This window comes from Egretta garzetta, unplaced genomic scaffold (genome assembly GCF_000687185.1).
Source record: "Egretta garzetta isolate BGI_Z169 unplaced genomic scaffold, ASM68718v1 scaffold155, whole genome shotgun sequence".
Taxonomy (NCBI): Eukaryota; Metazoa; Chordata; class Aves; order Pelecaniformes; family Ardeidae; genus Egretta; species Egretta garzetta.
The window spans coordinates 598,296-616,763 of NW_009259613.1; the positions used below are offsets into that span (position 1 = coordinate 598,296).

At 39.4% G+C, this 18,468-nt stretch overlaps 1 protein-coding gene across 1 annotated transcript in view; it reads right to left on the reverse strand.

Moving 5' to 3' along the window:
• IGFBP3 (insulin like growth factor binding protein 3) overlaps window positions 1-17,941 on the reverse strand; it is a 52,956-nt gene extending 35,015 nt beyond the window's left edge. Inside the window, exon 1 of the mRNA XM_009638469.2 lies at window positions 17,662-17,941. Coding sequence (XP_009636764.2) covers window positions 17,662-17,941 — 280 coding nt within the window. The remainder of the gene's footprint in view (window positions 1-17,661) is intronic.
• Window positions 17,942-18,468: the final 527 nt, after the last annotated feature.

Here is an 18,468-nt window from a genome sequence, read left to right on the forward strand (position 1 = left end):
CACCCATCAAATCCATAGCTCTCCAATTTAGAGAGAAGGATGTTGTGGGGGACCGTGTCAAAGGCTTTGCAGAAGTCCGGATAGATGATGTCCGTTGGTTTTCCCTTGTCCACTGATGCTGTCACGCCATTGTAGAAAGCCACTAGGTTCCTCAGGCAGGACTTGCCCTTGGTGAAGCCATACTGGCTGTCTCGAATCATGTCCCTGGTCTCCATGTTCTTTAGCATACCTTCTAGGAGGATCTGTTCCATGATCTTCTCAGGCACAGATGTGAGGCTGACAGGTCGGTAGTTCCCAGGGTCTTCCTTTCTACCCTTTTTGAAAATGGGCACAATGTTTCCCTTTTTCCAGTCACCAGGGACTTCACCTGACTGCCATGACTTTTCAAATATCATGGAGAGTGATTTGGCGACTACATCAGCCAATTCTCAGGACTCTGGGATGCATCTCATCAGGTCCCATGGACTTATGTGCATTCAGGTTCCTCAGGTGGTCACGAACCTGATCTTCTCTTACAGCGGGAGGGTTTTTACCCTCCTGGTCCCCCTCGTGCCATCCATCAACTGGGGAGGGGTGAGGAGAAAGGTTGCCAGTGAAGACTGAGGCAAAAAAGTTGTTGAGTACCTCAGCCTTCTCCTCATCTGCTGTTACCAGCTTGCCTGTATGTGCCAAGATAACCTGATTGAAAGGTGGATGGTGTATATATTTCTATGTCCAACCTACATTCTGCCTTCTTTATGTGAAGCTATTGAAATTGAATTTAATTGAATTTTGAATTTAATTGAAATTATTGAAAGGGAAATATTTCCATGTCTTTGAGGGATGTGAGAGGGTGGAAAGGGAACATTTATTTTTTATCCACTCTGTAGCTGACAGAAGGATGTAGACTTATTGATTACACTTAAAAAAGAAAAAAAAAATTACTCCCTTTACTCAGCTCCATTAGTGACATTTCCAGTCCAACTGGTGGATCATACTAAGGTACTTGCTATAACCAGTCTTTAAATAAATTGGTAGGTCTTGGTTTTCTAATAGGTCTTTAAGCATTAGCTGACACATTCCTATAGTGATAAGAGGGATTATATTAGCAGTGTTCTGATTTTGTACCATTTTTATATGGCAACAACTCCACTAACTCAACCACTGTATTTAGAGAGGGTACATTCAGAGCTGTATTTCTTAGGGGAAAAAAGAGATTCTAAACACAATCCCAAATTCCTTCAGAAATATTTAATTTATGACAGTAAATGTGGTATGCATTTGCCTTTTTCTCTCTATATTCTGATCTAATGGCATTTTTTGGCTAATAAATGGTAATAGTAAGTAAACACTTAGGCTGTCAGTAAGTGTCCTGTTCTGGACATAGCTCCTTCCTGCAGTAGTTGCTTATGACTGAAAACACTGACTCTTACATCTGCTAGGGGAACTGCACTTACTAGGAGTAATCCACCTTAGTCAATGTGAGTCAGAGCAAGGATGTATAACATACCAGTTATTTGAGCTAACTGAGCTCATTTTGGTGCAAGTGAACTAAGGAATACTTACATGTTCCTCCTTCAGGGGCTGGGGAATCAGTAAACTACACAAAAGCCACTGAAAAGCAGCTGGAGAGAAGTTATTGGCGGTAACCTCATCTACCAATACCACTGTAGCATCCTGCACAGCTGCCCACAGCTTTAAGTGAGACTTTTCACAAGGACCTAAGTGAGCTGGCTATCTGCTCCCCCATACAGTCCTTTGACTCCTCTGCAGCAATCACAGCTCACCATGCTCAGCTTCGCAGTGAAGGTGAAAAATCATTCCTCTAAGAGCCAACGTGAGTGACATCTCTGCACGAAATTGCACCAATAAGGGGAGAACAGAAATAGAAATGTTTAAGGAACAGGTGTGTTCTGAAGAGATTTTAATTATACCAGTAGAACCGTGGTATGACATTGACACTATTACTGTAATTTGTTTTCGCTTTTATTGTGCTGTACTTTTAATACTCTGTTCAGTGAGCCATGATTGTTTAAAGCAGAAAAAAATCTGTATAATCACTACAAGCTTTGTCTGTAGACAAGCCAGTAAGGCAACTTTTACATAATATGACACTGCACAATAACTACACCCTAAACAAAAACATGCTCCCTGATAAGCATATGTGAATGTGTGTGTATGTCTACAGACCAGACTGCAATATTTGCAAGCTTGGATACTTAAGCTTAAATATAAGCCCCTGAGAAAGAAGCCACATTTTTAAAAGTGCCCACCTCCTATTACTTGAAAAATATGAAAGTCAGTCTTTTAAGTTATGTAGGTAACTGAATTCGGTTTAGAGTTTTGAAAATATTCAAGCATGTAAAGGTGCAGATAAGGTGGCTTGTGAATTTTTCCAGTGGACTGTCCAAATCTAAAGGTTTGTAAAAAATCTAATTGTGGATTCTATTCACATGCCAGGCATGCACGTAAGTCCTGCACTTCATCAATAGGTGGAGCAAGGTCCCTCTGGAGCAAGATGATCCCACATCCCAGGTGGATTACGAAGTCCTGAATGCCAGTGTAGCAACTGTGTTCTTATGAGGTGCAATATCACTCCATATTTTCATCTGAGATATGGGGTTTCCTGTTCCCTTTCCAAACTACAGGTCTCTGATTTTATATGTGCTATATCATAAGACCCAGTGAAGGGGCATATTGCCTTTGCTCCTTCAAAAAAGAGGCAAGGATGGAGAATATACCTGCTTACCCTTTTTGAAGGCTTTCAATGATCAATTGAGAGTCAAAGATGAGAGCCACAAAGATCTAGTCAATCAGAAAAACTGGGCATGGGGACTTTAATGGCATTTAAATAAGTTAATATGTTTTATCTTTAGATTTATACACTTCCCCTTGGCACCTAACCTTAATCTACACAAGTTAGAACATATTAGCCAAATTATATTTTCAGTTGGCATGTATTTGCCATTTTTTAGATACAGGTCTACCAGCTGAGATAATTGGGATGAGCTGGCATAGAAGTTTACATTAGTGATTGGCAACTTTCTTCCTAACTGTTTTCTTTGGAGCGCTGAGCAGGAAAACAGGAGAAGATTGGCCTTTTTTCCTGATTTATATGTGAAATTTCTAGGGCATGGAAAAGCCACAGAAAGGTCTTGAAATTTCAAGATAAAGCAAATAGCATGTTGTAATATGATTTACAAATAATAATGTAAACTGCACATAAACATAAGGAGGATTTTTAAAAATATGTTCCTTGGCTGTGAACTTAGGGAACATTTAGAGTCAAAATGAGAGGACTAGAATAGGATTTTTTTTGTCTTTTCCCAAATAAATTGTTTATTGTATTGAAAATGCACAGTAGAACATATGCAGCCTTTTTGGTGGGTAAAGAGTCCAAAATGGGAATGTCCAGCTGTCTCTAGTTAATTTTTTCCTCTGATCTCTTTCAGACATCCCATGCTTTCTTAGCCAATCTTCTGCAAACGCGGGTCTGAACCTTCTGCCTTTGTTGCCCAGCTTCCCACGTGCTGGTGAGATTCCAGCCGATCCCCACCCACGTGATGCTAAACCTGTCGGTCAATGGTTGGTGAGTAACAGTTGCTCTTTCTCTACCCAGAGACATTGGATGGCAAGCCTTAAATTCCTCCCATCTTAATCTGTGAAGCAGTAGGTTATACAGTCTATTCCCTGTTCTTACAAATCCCCAAAGCCTTTGCAATTCAATAGCCAAAACCTTAGAAACATACGTAAATGAGCCTTATTAGTCATAGGTGCTTACAACACTATCTTTGTTTTCCAAGGGAAGGAAAACAGCTTACTAGACTTTTAGCATGAATTAGCACTACAACTTTGTGAAATCTTATATTTAAATCCCTAATCATTTATTTGCTGAAGTCACCCAAAGCCGATCTACATTTCTGAAACCTGATAATACATTTGCCACTGCACATTTCAGTTTTAGCATTATACATTTGTTTTAATTAACCCTTGCTCCTAATTCTGATAATTAACCATTAAAATCTGAAAATGACACTGAGAGAAGGATGGGTACTTAAGCAGCATGAAACTGTGTTTCTGTACTTTTGCTGGATAAAACTGAAATGGAAGTAAGTCCAGCAAGTTAAGTGAATATAATATCAAGGTAACTTAGCTACATAGTTAAAAATATATTAGTGTAAGATCAATCTTGCAGCCATATTGGCTCTTAAGAAAACTGAAACCAGTCAGATCATATGATCACTGAAAATCATTCTGCACAGAGATTTTTTTTGAGGAAGAAAATTCTGTACAATGCTGTTAAGATTTAGACCATTTGTATTAGCAAAACTGAAGAACTTGCTCTATGATCAGCTAAACTGATTATTTTTTTCCTCATGGAATTGTATTTTTGTTCACTAAAACTCTACTCTTCCTACAAGTGTAGCAATAACACCAGAGTTTTCATATGTTTTAAGAGATATCTCTCGTTCTTTAGCTAGTCCAAAATTACTTGTGTTGATTGACTGGACAGGTCATATTGTTCATACATGCTGATTAATAGCTACTGTCAAATACTGTGTCAGGGCTGCATTTCACCTTTTTTCATTGCAGACACTGAAACTTGTAATTTATTTTTTTGAGAGCTGCTCTACTTTCAAGTTGGGTTGAAAAAGTCCATTGCAACCATTTTGCATTTGTGTTAAAAATTATTTGAGGGAATTAGTTAGACAGATGAATGTAGCTAAAATAGTAATACCCTCTTTCTAATAGCTAATAAAAACAGCAAGCAAAATATTTAATCTGTTATCCCTGATGTAACTTCAAAGACAAGACTCTGTTTTTCACTGGGCTTTTAAGATCAGATTCTATAGACATAATTAATCCTAAAAATTTCCAGCTTAAAAGAATGTGTACATCTGAATAATTGTCCTGATTTGGTAACCTTTAACTACTAGCTAATTTCAGACTTCCTCAAATCAGAAGTTATTACCCAAAATGAATACTAGGGTGACTTGTGTGAGACTGGCCTTTATCCAGTTTCTGGCAGATATAGCCAAGTCAGAATGCCCATTACCCTACTAACAGGTAGGCAAATTCACGAAGAAGAATGACAGGACCTGGTGATAGGGTACTCACTTGATTGTCTGTGACAGCGTATACAAAAAGGGGTTGAGATGCGGTAGTTGTGTGAGTAAAGATCATTCATGCTAATGTAGTTTTATATTAATTTGTTGTTGGTACATTTCATATATCTTCTCCAAACAGATTCAGTAGGCAATAGAAATATTTGAATGTAAAATCTAAGTGTTTTAACAGAGGAAAGGTCTGTTATTTGTAGCTCCATATTCAGCTGATGCCAGATTGCTCAGTCTCCATCAGTTCCACTGTTCGTGAACAAATGGAATACCCAAATTTGTTGATTTTATAGTTTTAAAAGAAAATCTGCTTCAGTTCTCTGTGGAAAGGAACAAGTGATGGCAAATGTCAAGAATTTTAGAAATTTGTTTTGGATAGTGTTACAAGATTTGTCTCATGGGAACCTAGTTCAGAGAGCGGGTTAAAAGTTAACCTGAGACAGGTCTCATTTATTCTGGAATAATATTCCCAGTATACTTATAGCACAATAAATACTTTGAAAGAGGGATGAATTTCCATTAGTGAAAAAAATAAAAAGCTTTGCCTACACAGAGAAGGATAAATTTCAATCTCCCCTCTTTACCTTGCCTTTACAAGAGGTTGCCATTAAAGGGAAATGTGCACAACTTGTGCATATCAATACCAACCCACTGAAGCAGTAGCTGAAATCACAGAGGAGCAGAATAACTTTAGGGGGTGCAAGCTCAAAACCAGCTCCCCCCACGCCCCAGTCCTCTTGTGTAGCCTTCAGTTGGCTGCCAAGGTAGGAAGGGAAGGGCTTTTTATTCCTTTGCCAGGTTTCTTTTCCTCCCATAAGATGGATTCTTTATTATCCATATAATTCCAATAGACCTTTTGTGTCTCCATTCCAGTTTAAAATACATTTCTGTGAATACAAATGACTAGAACTGTGTAAAATATTCTACCCCATCTCATACCAATGCTTTGCATAATGTAGAAGGCAGCAGTACTTCCTTGTATTCAGTGAAAATGATAGAGCCTGGACTGTTGTTCTCTTTCTACATCCACACCGGCAAGCTCCCTGTCATCCTGTGCTTGACTATTTTATCCTGTTTCATATGCTACTCTTTCACCTCCAGCTGATAAACATCCAGTTTTTAGAAAATGCTTTTGTCAGCCTTTACTAAGTGGATGCCTGTGTGCTTTGTACTATGCAAACCCATTGCTGCTGCTCTGTCCTAGAGGTCTTAGAGGTCATGCTTTCTGCATAGTAAGTTAGTCCTCAGCAGTATCTCCATTTGGCAGTCAGCTAGAATCTCATGAGCACACCACTCCTTGTTCTCTCACTAATGACAACACTGTGCAGGATCAGTCCTAAGTGTAAAGGGTATGCAGTGCCACTGGTGATGATTTCATATTCACAGAATCACAGAATGGCAAGGGCTGGAAGGGACCTTGGGAGATCATCTAGGCCAACCCTCCTGCTAAAGCAGGTTCACCTAGAGCATGTTACACAGGACTTTGTCCAGGCAGGCTATTGGGGACTTCCTTTTCCACGTTAGCCTTCTGTTTAGTTTTGCCTTATCTATCTTCCAGTTCCTATATTAACACCCTTCCTGAACTCCGTAAAACAATAATTTCCTGTGGGGTAAAGTACCAAATTATTTACCATAATCTACACTCTCAGAAACACAACATTTACTCTTACCATACAAGAAGGTTTTCTTGTTGAGTGTAAACTGTGTCAGACTAACCTAGTATGCACCTCTGATAAAGAAAACCACATTATAGTTTAGCCCTCTTTCTGTTTGCCTCCACAGCTCATTGTTCTTGACTTTAAAATCTGTGCTAAGGGCTCCTGTAGGGGTGACTAAACTGATGGGAATGCAGCCACCTAGATCACTTTGCACGTTCCTTCTCAAAAACTTTCTGTAATTAGATATGCTATCTCTAGTCAGAGGGCAGGTTCTCTCATCGTCACACCACACATTCCCAAACTGATAGAGTCATTAAAACATCTGCTACTGAACTTGAAATTTCATGTGTGCTGCTTTCAGTAATTTAGCTGTTCCCTTTTCCCCTCCCTCTCCTTCATTTCACTGCAATCAGCAGCCCAATTTGTATCCACTTTCTCAAAATTTCTTCCTATAAAACTGAAAATCTGGTTTTGTGTGTCATGTAATACAAAGTGACCTGATTCAATCGCTTCAGTCCAGCACTATCTCCTACAACCAGGTCTTTTATAAGGTACTTGTTGATTTCCAAAATTGAGTTCAGTATGAAATCCTGTTAGCTCATTGTGGTGGGGTGACCCCAGCCAGCAGCTAAGCATCCACTCACTCAGATTATATAGGATGGAATATCACTTTGGTCATTTTGGGTCAGCTGTACTGACTGTGCCCCCTCCCAGCCTCTTGCCCACCTCTTGCCCTGCTCACCCTGGGGTTACAGAGCAGAAAAACCAAAACCTTGATGCTGTGCAAGCACTGTTCAACAATAGCCAAAACACTGGTGTGTTACCAACATTGGCTTAGGCACAAAGCCAAAACACAACACCATATGGGCTCTTATGAAGAAAATTAACTCCATCCCAGCCAGAAGCATTATATTAATTAACAGAGAAATCAATCAGCTGTCACATTTAACATTTGTGATCCTAACATGTTCATGTTTTTTAGAATTTCCATATCCCAGATCTGTCTGTTATGTGATACTCATACTTCTGGTTTTGTAAGTTATATATTCTCTAGGGATGACAAGGAAAAATATGGACAAGTAAAACCCTAAATGAGCCAAATCCCAAGGCAAATGTTAAAAATGAGTATCTGGAAAGTTTTTAATATGTCAGTTTTCAAACCCATCTCATTGTGTTGAAGGTCCTTGAATTTTAGACATATGACATTATACAGGAGTTAATTTGACCCCACATCATCTCACATTTCATTTACTTTTATGGAAATTTCTTGGAGCACACTGCAGTCTGTACAAGGCTGTTCTGTTGGATAGCAGCTTCTCCCTTTGATTCTTCAACAAGCGTAGGTATAGTAGGGTTGGACATAACTGTGATCATGGTGACTACTGCTTTTCCCCTATCATCTGCCATGGAGAATGTACTTTGCAACATTGTGCTAAGAGCAGAAAGGATCTTTACCATCTTCCATTCCCTCAGATGAATATTTAAGTCTCAGACCAACAAGTCGTCAGTATTATTTTGGTAGTAAAAAGAATAAGGAGGGTATTTAATCTGTAATGGCACACTTGCCAGTGACAGGTGTGTTAAGAAACATAACTCTTCACAGCTAAGAAGGACAGGGCATGTCACTCATTTTGCACCATAATTTAAAACCCATTTGTTATTTTGCTTTATATTTCTGTAAATTAGCATTGTGTATGCTGATTCATAAAAGTTTCATCTGTGTTAGAAGTTTTTATCTTGCTTCCCTTCGTAATATATTAGGTTGTGCTTCTTTTACTAAGGACATTACTCACATCTTGAAGGCCAAGGTTATCTGTGTCAGTCTGGATGCTCAGAATTACCTGTAAATTTCTGTGTTTTCCTGCTGTTCAGGGCCCTGCATGTGCTTCTGAATTGTGTAGGACCAAGAAAATGCTCTATAGCTTTTCAGTCTGAAACATTACTGTAATAGTTAAACAGATGCCTTTGTAATAATAATATTAATGAATCAGAGCCTTTATGTACACAGTCATTAAATTCTGTCATTATTTGTAAAGTTAAAATCCTTAAGCATTTTTTAAGATCTCACTGAAAATAATGTTGAAATTTTCCACATCTTCCTGGCTTCCTTCTTTCTCCATCACATGCACTCACACGTGCACACAGACTTAGTCAAGTTGCAAACATCCTCAGCAGCAATGAAACCGAATAGCAGTGATGCATATACAGTTTTGTTTAGCTCTTCCTGTGGAAGAAATAATACTATATAGACATGGAGTTCAAAACAGGAAATGCAGATGCTGCAAAGGCAAATGGTACAGTGCTGTCGTATGTTTGTGGGAAACAAGAAAAATATCAATCTTAAGACATCTGATAGTGGGAGTTCTATGTTCTGTTGTCCTTAATTGTACTCAGTCTTAATGAAGCTCATGTCCTTAATCGCATTTCTCTTACTACAAATCACCCCACTCCTTTCAACAAGACTACTTTGGGATTCATTACTCTTCAGTATAAGGTGGAGTATTACAATTTGCCCCTAATTTAGTAACCATTTAGTTGAATGTATGCATTTTGGATGATAGCTATGGATCTCCTTTTCTAAGTGCACGCTGGTAATATTCTATGATTCTATGATTCTATTTTGTTTCATAGCGATGATATTAATTTCATTTCAGTTACAATATTCATTCAGGTCATATTCATTTGATAATGTAATGCCATTCATGATAATAGTAAAGCCATTCATGCTGTGGAAATAGTAAAAAGATAAAGACCATTTGATTCAATGAGTTATACATCCTTACTTGTAATAATATTTCATTTATTTGCTTTGGCAACATCTAATCTACCAGTCAGAAACAGAATCTGAATCTAGATGTAAAGAGACTGATGTTCTTGCCTACTGCCACAGAGATGGCAGGTCCTGTCCTGCCTTTGATTTTGAAGAAGACCTCTCCAATAAATGCATTATGTGAAAGTTAGTACTGTATATAAGAGAAGGAGATATTCTGTGTGACTCCATTACTGTGACAAATTATTATCTTATTCCCAAGCACTTGTCTTAAAATTAAGAAAAATTGTTGCCAGGTACTCTCAGTTAACTTCATGGTAGTGCTGTGGATCTTCTAAGTCATATTGTATTCTGCATTTTGAGGGGTTTTTTTGCTTCTAATTTTTAAGAAACGGACTCCAGTGTTGTAATTGTAACTTGCTACTTGACCTTTGCCTTTGAACTTCATGCCAGCACCGTTTGACTAACAGGAACAGTGAAAAGAAGGTATAATCCATCATAGTTGACAGCCATTTGTTTTAAATCAAAGTTCTCTAATTTTAGCAATAAGCCTAAATGTTGAAATAAACAAAAACAGTGATATTTTTGCTTAAAAGTGGTTAAGATACCACAAGGCTACCAATTTCACCAATCTTTCAGTCTCTGGCATACAGATTTCAAAGAAGGATGAGGCCAGATGACTTCACACAATTCTCAGAGGGAGAATTTATTAAGGTCAAGACATGTCTAAATATCACACTTGATCCACAGCCTGTTCAGAAGTAGAATTATGATGATTTTACTGTTCTCTCCACCACTATTTATCTCCTTAGTTCAGAGCACATAACAATGTAATAAAATAATAGATAATCTGTGTGAATAAATAACTCAGAGTGTTGCTGTGCATTTTGAAAAGAAATTATAACTCTTTTAGAGTTTCCTAGCTATGATTTTGAGTTGTCATTTATTAATACTTTGCTTCTAGGGTAATCCACATGCATATGGAACAATAAACAAAGAACCTTCTGTGCCACGGGAGCCTGTTAAAGTAAGTCTTCAGAGAGTCATATTCTACTGCTGGAGAAAACAGCCCTGAGTCAGCACTCCCTCCTCTCCTTTCCCCCCACTTTCCCTCCCTTCTTCATGCTGGCAGGAAATGAAAACTATTTCAGCATGTTGTATAAAATGTGAAGAATCAATGTGATCATTTCAGTCTTGCTGTATAGCAGCCATGAAAGCTTATTGTTAGCATCACCAGATATTTCCTAAACTATTCAGAGCTTATCACCTGTCTTCCCCATTTTCAATCTTTCAATATTAGAAGGTGTTATGCTAAAAAAAAAAAAAAAAAAAAAAAAAAGGCTGCACTCTCCAGAAAGACAAGTTTGTCTGCTTTGATTCTCTGAGGGTTACCCACTAGTTTAACTTACATGCTCCCTTATGTTGCTTTTCTGTTAGTCTTTTCTGTATCCCAGAAGGAGAGTAAAGCAGATAGCATCTACTTTTGACTCAATGGCCAAATTGAGAGGCAATGTGTAAATGGAGGCAAGATTCATATCAGTGAGTGGATTCAAGGCTTAGAGATTCTTACCAAGCCCAAGCAAGTTTAAGCTAGTTTAATTTAAATGCTGAGCATGGCAGAATAAGGTGCTATACCAGGTTAGATTCCCTGGGACTAACTGAGCCCTGATCCAAAATTCAAAGGCTTAACAGCCTTTGAAGCAGATCTTGGATTCCTACCTGAATCTAGTGATGTGGTTAGCTGCCAAAACTGGTATGCTGTCATTGCTGGCTGATATTTTCAGATGTGGTCAAGTAAAGAGCTTGATTTCTAGAAGTGTTCAGTACTCACTGCCCCTAAAGACTTAGTGACTGTGTAGCTGTATAATAGACATATGTATATAGGCTGTTCCAGTTTAGCACTAAAGCTTAAAAATTTCATTCACACTGCATGCTGTGTTCTGATAAAACCCAGCAATGCTCAAGTATACAAACGAACTTTACATGTAAGATTTATACACACAATAACTCATTCAAAACTTTTTGTCATCTCTTTTTGCCTTCTCCTCTCACTGATTCTAGACCCACTAATTGTTTTGGAGGTTGAAGATTTTTAAGCACAGGTGAAAACTAGCATGGATGACAGCACCGACAGCTTTCCACATGTCTCTACCAAGATATCACATTCTTGTGATAAGAGAACAGTCAGGTTTCTCTGCCCATGTTACCCAGAGCCTTTGCTGAGATTGTCAACAAGATTGCCAATTAGAAGCAATTGTGACATTTTGTTCATGTGTGCGATACAAGACCTGCTGACTAGGAGTTGCTGAAACCACCAGCTCATTTCACAATATTTAAACAGTAAATTACCATACCTAGCATTTTTGTCAACAAGCTGAGTGATTGATTGATTGGGTGTGTACATCCTGCATAGTGATTATTGTCAGCCATAACTCTTCAACCCGTAACAGGGTGAAAGCTGCTTTTAATTCACAAGGATGTCAAGACACTTGCAGACAAAATGTTCAGGTAAGACTGGCTGTGCTCACCTTGAGTGATCCACTTGCACTCTTTCAGACCTCTTGTGTACAATGAATAGTGATTAAGGCACAGGCTGTGTGAAAAAAAGGCATGACAGGAAAGGAGTGGGGAAAAAAAAGAAGAAAAGTGCTGGCAGGCACAAAAGCGAGAATGAAAAACTCTGAGCGCTGACTTGTACTCTGCATGAAAAACATTCCTACCCTTTATTGTGCCTGTGAAAATGCAAGGGGATGGCAGCAATGCTACACGGCGAAGGGTTAGTGCTCATGGAATAGAAGGTAGTCTTAGAGGGAGCAGGTAAGAGTATCAGACTATATGTCAGTAGAGCATTCTCTTGCTCTGAGCTCTTTCACTGCTGGTGACGTATACACACTAAAATCAGCCAATATACTGCATATATTATACAGAATGATGCAGCAAAGTAGAGTCTACCGTTTGGAGAGTTCCTTCTCAATTGTTGTTTGCATTGTGACACTCTGTCAGAGGCGTGATGGCTGACCAAAACCCATCATCCCTAAGGACATTTGCAATGTTGACAGTTTCGTCCCCTCAGTAAATCCCTGAATGAAAGTGGCAAGCACGTACATTCATTTCTACATTTTTTCTCTCCTCCTGGGCCACTCTCTCTCAGTAAAGACTCCATATCTCACCCTAGCTTTCTCTCCCTTTTCCTTAGCCATGCTGCACTTTTAAGACCTATTTTTACGCATTTATTCTGAAAATACGCTGGTCTTTCACCACACATTTGTAAGAATTGCTTGATTTTGCAGCTCTTGACATCTGAAAACATAGTGCCACCTTTAGTTCCTTCCATTTTTTGCTTTATTTCAGTATAAATTATACAACTTCCTCTACATCTTCCCCACAGTTTTCCTATTCTATTCTCACTTTTCTGCTTTTTTTGGTGGCTCAAATGATTGCCTACAGGGATTCACCACAGCCACAACATCCTTCTGGAGCACACTCAGATCACAGCACTACACTTGAAACACTAGAGGTTGCTAAAGCCTGTGTTTGTTCATTGAATTTTCTCAAGTGAAACAACATGATAGATCTTACTGAATTGAAGTAATGGTAGGAAAATTCCCCCTACTCTAAAAGTACTTAAACTAGCACTAGACAATTCATTCTCTGAATTCTCTTGCTCTTAAACTGTTAACAAAATGCAGAACAAAAGATCCTGTTCCAGTGTGTAAAAAGCATCTATGATAAATACAGCTTATCTGGGATACAGGAAATCAAGGATAAATGCAGGATCAAGGATTTAATCTTTAGGATCTATTTACACTTTTTTAAACACGAAAGTTTCTGACCTAAGAGTAGTTGGTTGCCTTGTTTTAAAATATGTATTTTAAGAATACTGCCAGAAAAAAAGGGTATATATAAATTTTAAAAAGAAATGTTATGTAAATTAATAATTTTATGTAAGACCAGATACACATACTGTATACATAAGATTGTGCCTCATGTCAGACAATATCTCTGCAAGATACTTCTCCAGGTGGATTTTTGATTCTTATATTGTAGGCTTCTCATTGGGTTGAGGAGTAGCAGTGGTGATTTAAATATGTCCCCTAGTCTTATACATGCAAGCCTTTAGCTAACAAAGGGTAGCCAACCCATGTCTATTACTGTTCTGATTAGCAAAATCAGTACAAGTTGATCGCCTGACAAGGGGAGACTGTACTGAAGCACTAGCCATGACTATGGTTATCAATTTTCACAGCTGTGTGAGAATCCTGACTGGAGTAGTTTTGTTCCCTAGCATCCCAGCTCCTGGAGTCAAGTTATTGTGTAAAGAGCTCGTACTGTGTTCTCTTGAAAAAAAGTCTGCTTAGCCAAAAAATTATAATGTGACACATACCTGCCATTCCCTCATAATGAAAAACAAATAGGAAGACACCCAGATGGGTTATTTTTAGTAACTGCATGGTTTCATAGGCTTACTTTATAAGTAGTGAACACTTGGGGCTGCCAATCTGTGAATAGTCTTTGGAGGAGCTGCTTGGGCCCCTTTCCAACCTCTCTTCCTGACAGGAATTTCTATGAGGGGGGTAGGGAGTTTTTAATGAACTCACCCTGACATCTGGGCTGGGGGAAGCTAACAGGCTGCCTTTGTTCCCAGCAATTCCAGTGGTTTCCAGTACACTCCGAAGTCCCTCAGAATATTCTTGTTTCAGGAAGGGAAAGCAAAACCATGAGAGGAGATCCTGAGTATGGTAGCAAAAGCTGGCCCCCACTTCCAGGAGGATACACATGTGGGGGAATGGCAGGGCCAGCTGGTTGGACAAGGTCCCCACTGTGGCAGGCAGGATGTCCCATGTGATGACATCAGATTGGAAGGTTGCCCAGCTTGCGTGAGCCCATCACATAGCTTCTATAAGCTATATTTAGAGAGAATAATAGATGAGACATATGGTGCCTGATTCTCCTTCAACCTCAAGTCTACTCATGTACATGAACAGACTCCCATTGATTTCAATGGCTAAGACACCATTTCAACACCAGGAGCATGACTGATTTTACAATGCTAATGAAGGTGAAGTTCAGCCTGAGTAAAAAGCACACAGTTCTGTTCTGTGTGCAGCTGATGCTTTAAAAATAGCAGGGGAAAGATCAACTGTCTTAGCTCTCCCCTTCCTGCAAGGGCCTGTTAACACATTGTAAGCCTTTTCTGCTTGACTTACTAAGACGTTGCTGAACTTCTCTAACAAAATCTATTTTATAAATAAACTTTGTTACTATGGTTGGTCAGAGTTGAGTCTCTGGTCAGAGACTAAAGCAAAGTCCTTTTGATGGCTTAGTCATTCTTTGCAGTTTAAACCTACGTAGTTGGAGAAAGAAGAGTTGAAAGCATCCTGGGCTGAGCCCAACTCGTTGTCTTACAAGAACTATGGAAAGCAGTGCAAAATTTACAATGCAAATGAAAATCAGTTTGTGCGTGTTCCTTGGCCATTATGTGAAACAGACCTTGCTTCGTAATGCTGCTGATCTCTGTATAGTCATAAAACAGAGATTTATTTGCTTCTCATCTCCGTCAATTAACTGCTACAGATGTTGGACAATTATGTTGCATGAGTGTGCTGCGCCTTCATTAGTTTTCTTCTTTTTTCTGAGTCTTCTTTTACTGATTTTGAAAGCTTCCCAGCTATCAAAACTCCACTTAAAGTGCCTAAGATAAGAAACAAGCCCACGGCAGCAACATGGTATGATACTGGAATAAATAAAGCATTTGTTGACTCATGACCCATTGAGATCAGAAGCCCTCAAGAGTGTTTTATGCTAAAATAAATAAATAGATCTCTGAAGTTAGCTGATTGCTCCATGCAGAGCAGGCTCAACACTTAGTGTAACATTTGCCTCAACAGCACAAAAGCAGGCAGAGAGCTGCCCTGCAGCTCTGCTGTTCCAGACAGAGGAGAATCCAAGCAGCGCTATGCCTACTCTGTACCACCAGCTCTCCCCATCTTCTCTGAAGAAGACATGTCAGCACAGGGCAGAAAGCGCAGCCTCAGGCTTGTTTGAATTATATAGAGTTCTAAACAGTCCCCAGCTGGCCCAGGATCAGAGGAATGGACTTAAGTTGCTTAAAGCCACCTTTCTCACTGCTTACCAGATGTTTTTCAGCTATGCAGAGGGTGAAATAGGTTCAGTAGAGAAACTATCCTCAGACACAGCTTGGTATTAATTCTCTGACTCCTTATGTCGTGATGTACCTTCTGTGACCTGGCTAACAAGGAAATCCAGTGGTACTCTACATGTCTGAATAAGCTCCCTTGCTAAGCCTTCAGCTGCTCTGCATTTCATGCTGGACTGATACTAGTTCTCAGTTAAAACAGTGAGCCCAGCATTCATCACAGTGATTTTAATTTGACAAGACATAGGTTGGTGATCAATTTAGGGCACAGTTCATACCTTCTTAATTTGGAAGACACCAAGCATAGGCTACACACATCTGAAGCAAACAATGACAAGCCATTATAATCAAGTACAACTACAACAAAGTGACCTTATTGATCTTGCAGTACCCCACACTTATACATTTTAAATATTGAAGCCTTGATGTGAACATTACACTTTAGTGATGGAGGACCAGTCCCTTTTAGACAAGAAATCACTTTTCTAGGCATTGATTTCTGGACTCTGGTATAGTATGTCTCACTTGAAGTCCTTAGGGGGAGTACTTGCTGCAAAGCATTTCTTATGGTGACTGCAAGGAAAATGCAATGGTTTTAGCAATTCACAATAGTTTCACACACTTCAATACCGGTAAGTGTGGGAACTTAACAGTTTCAGGCTGTGGCGAATTACTGGTGAAGTAATTTTGAGAGATCCTTGTGTTGGATTCTGTTGCATGTAATACAAACAGAAAATGCAATACAGAACCACACTCATGGTTTAAAGTTATTTAAAAGTTATTTAAACTTATTTAAAAATTCTGAATCTGCTGCTCTGAGTCCAGCAGAATTTACTTCTGAGTAGGCATGGCGTTTTTGTATTGCTCTGTAAGTGAGCGTTTATCTCAAGATCTTCAAGGTGGTCTAGCCCTTTTACTTTTGTTGCTATGAGATCACTGTCCTTAGATGTCACTGCCTTCCCTGATGTACAGGCTTGGGACAATATACTTTCTGTTTCATCTGATCACTCTTTTACATTGGAACTTTCTTTCTCTGTATGCAGATCTCCATAAAATCTGAAAAATTTTCTCATCTATGTTAAACTACAATGTACCATCACTGATCAGTCAGAGCTGGCCCCAAAGTGACTTTGTTACCATTTTCATCAGGCGCTGCTTGCTATGATGTCAACTGGTCTGCACAGAGGCGTTAGATCTGCTCAGATTCTGGAGAAAGCATCTCTGCAGGGGTCCTCAGTGAAAAGGAGCAATCCCATCTATTGCACACTCATTACCTGAGCACAGAGAAGAGAGTAAGAATCTGAAGTCAGCCTAGAGTTGGTGCCCTCTGCCTGCCAGGGAGCCTGGCTGCAGCCTGAGCTGGGAGATTTCAGATATCAGGTGGATGGCTGGGTAGTATCAGATACTATCAGATACTGATCAGGACTGTGTTCTGTGTAATGACAATGCACCCCTCCTAAGAAAGTAGAAAGCATGAGGACAATGGTCAGACCACTGCATCTGAGTGGGCCAAAGTCAGAAAGTGGGTGTGGGACAAATAATTTTCTTGGAACACAGAATTCTTGAATTACTGGAGACTGCTCCTGATTTGTGGGTCTGTGCTTCCCAAACTCACCCTGGAAAGCTGACACACACGGCCAACCTAATCACCCCAGTAGGCCTGTCTCCAGGTACCTCTATGCTCTGGGATGTGTTGCATCTTCCAAATTCATACTTGAACCAGATGGTAGCAATTTTCGGAATGCAGATGCTGGCACAGACAATGAATCAGACATTTGTTACTCCAAAGAGATTTTAATGAAAAGAGCAACGGCCTTTATCCATCTCCCTGGCAGCTTCCAGAAAACAGGTAAGCATGAATCATGCTTCTAATCTCAGCTGTTGCATTAGGGATTAAAGAACTGAGCATGAGCCAGGGAAATAGCACCCCTTTTATGTTGTAACTGCACAAGTCCACGACTCCACTGCATCCACAAATACCATGTGCAATAAAAGCGTTGGACTGTGCTTGTTTGGGGATCCCTTGGCTTGAAGACGAAATTTTGCTGACTAGATGGATTGGTTTCTCACTACCCAGCAGAAGATTAGTCTGCAAAGAATTATTATCTTCAGTTGGCCATCTTGCCATCCCAAGGAGTGTGTCTACACATCCTGGCATCTCCAGTCGCCTGTCTTCTCCACATTGTAAATTCTTATTCCCCAGGCACAGTGGCTCCCAGTAACCTTCTAAAGCCGGAAAGCCACCTTCCTTGGGAATCATCCCCACAAGGCAGCAGGGTTAACTTTCTTATACTTAAACATAAGTAACAAACAAAATAAATGAACTAAAGTGGATACAATACACTCTGGGATATGGGGCATTAGTCTCTTGATGAATGCTGGTTTGTATGGGAATTGTCACGCTAATTTGGAGGGGGTATGACTTGGGGTTCACATGAAATCTGGGTCAAACTTGCACCGCCACAGATGGCAGAAGTACTTAGAACCAGTATAAAGATCATGGAACCACAGTTTCATTGTCAGCTCTTCTTTGGAAATATGGAAATCTTTGGAAAGTAAATTAAACACAACACAGATGTCTTCATGTTGCAAGCCAAAAAAAGTTTGAAAAGTCTGACATTTTAAAAAAAGAATTACTGTGAGTTCACATATACAGCAGAAATACAGACAAGCCAGCACATATAAGCATGTCTTCACATGCTCATTGTTGCTAGCAGAGAGATCTTAAAGATATTGTCCTGAAGGATTTGCAGTATTTACAGCATATCTGATAGCTGGACTCGTGCC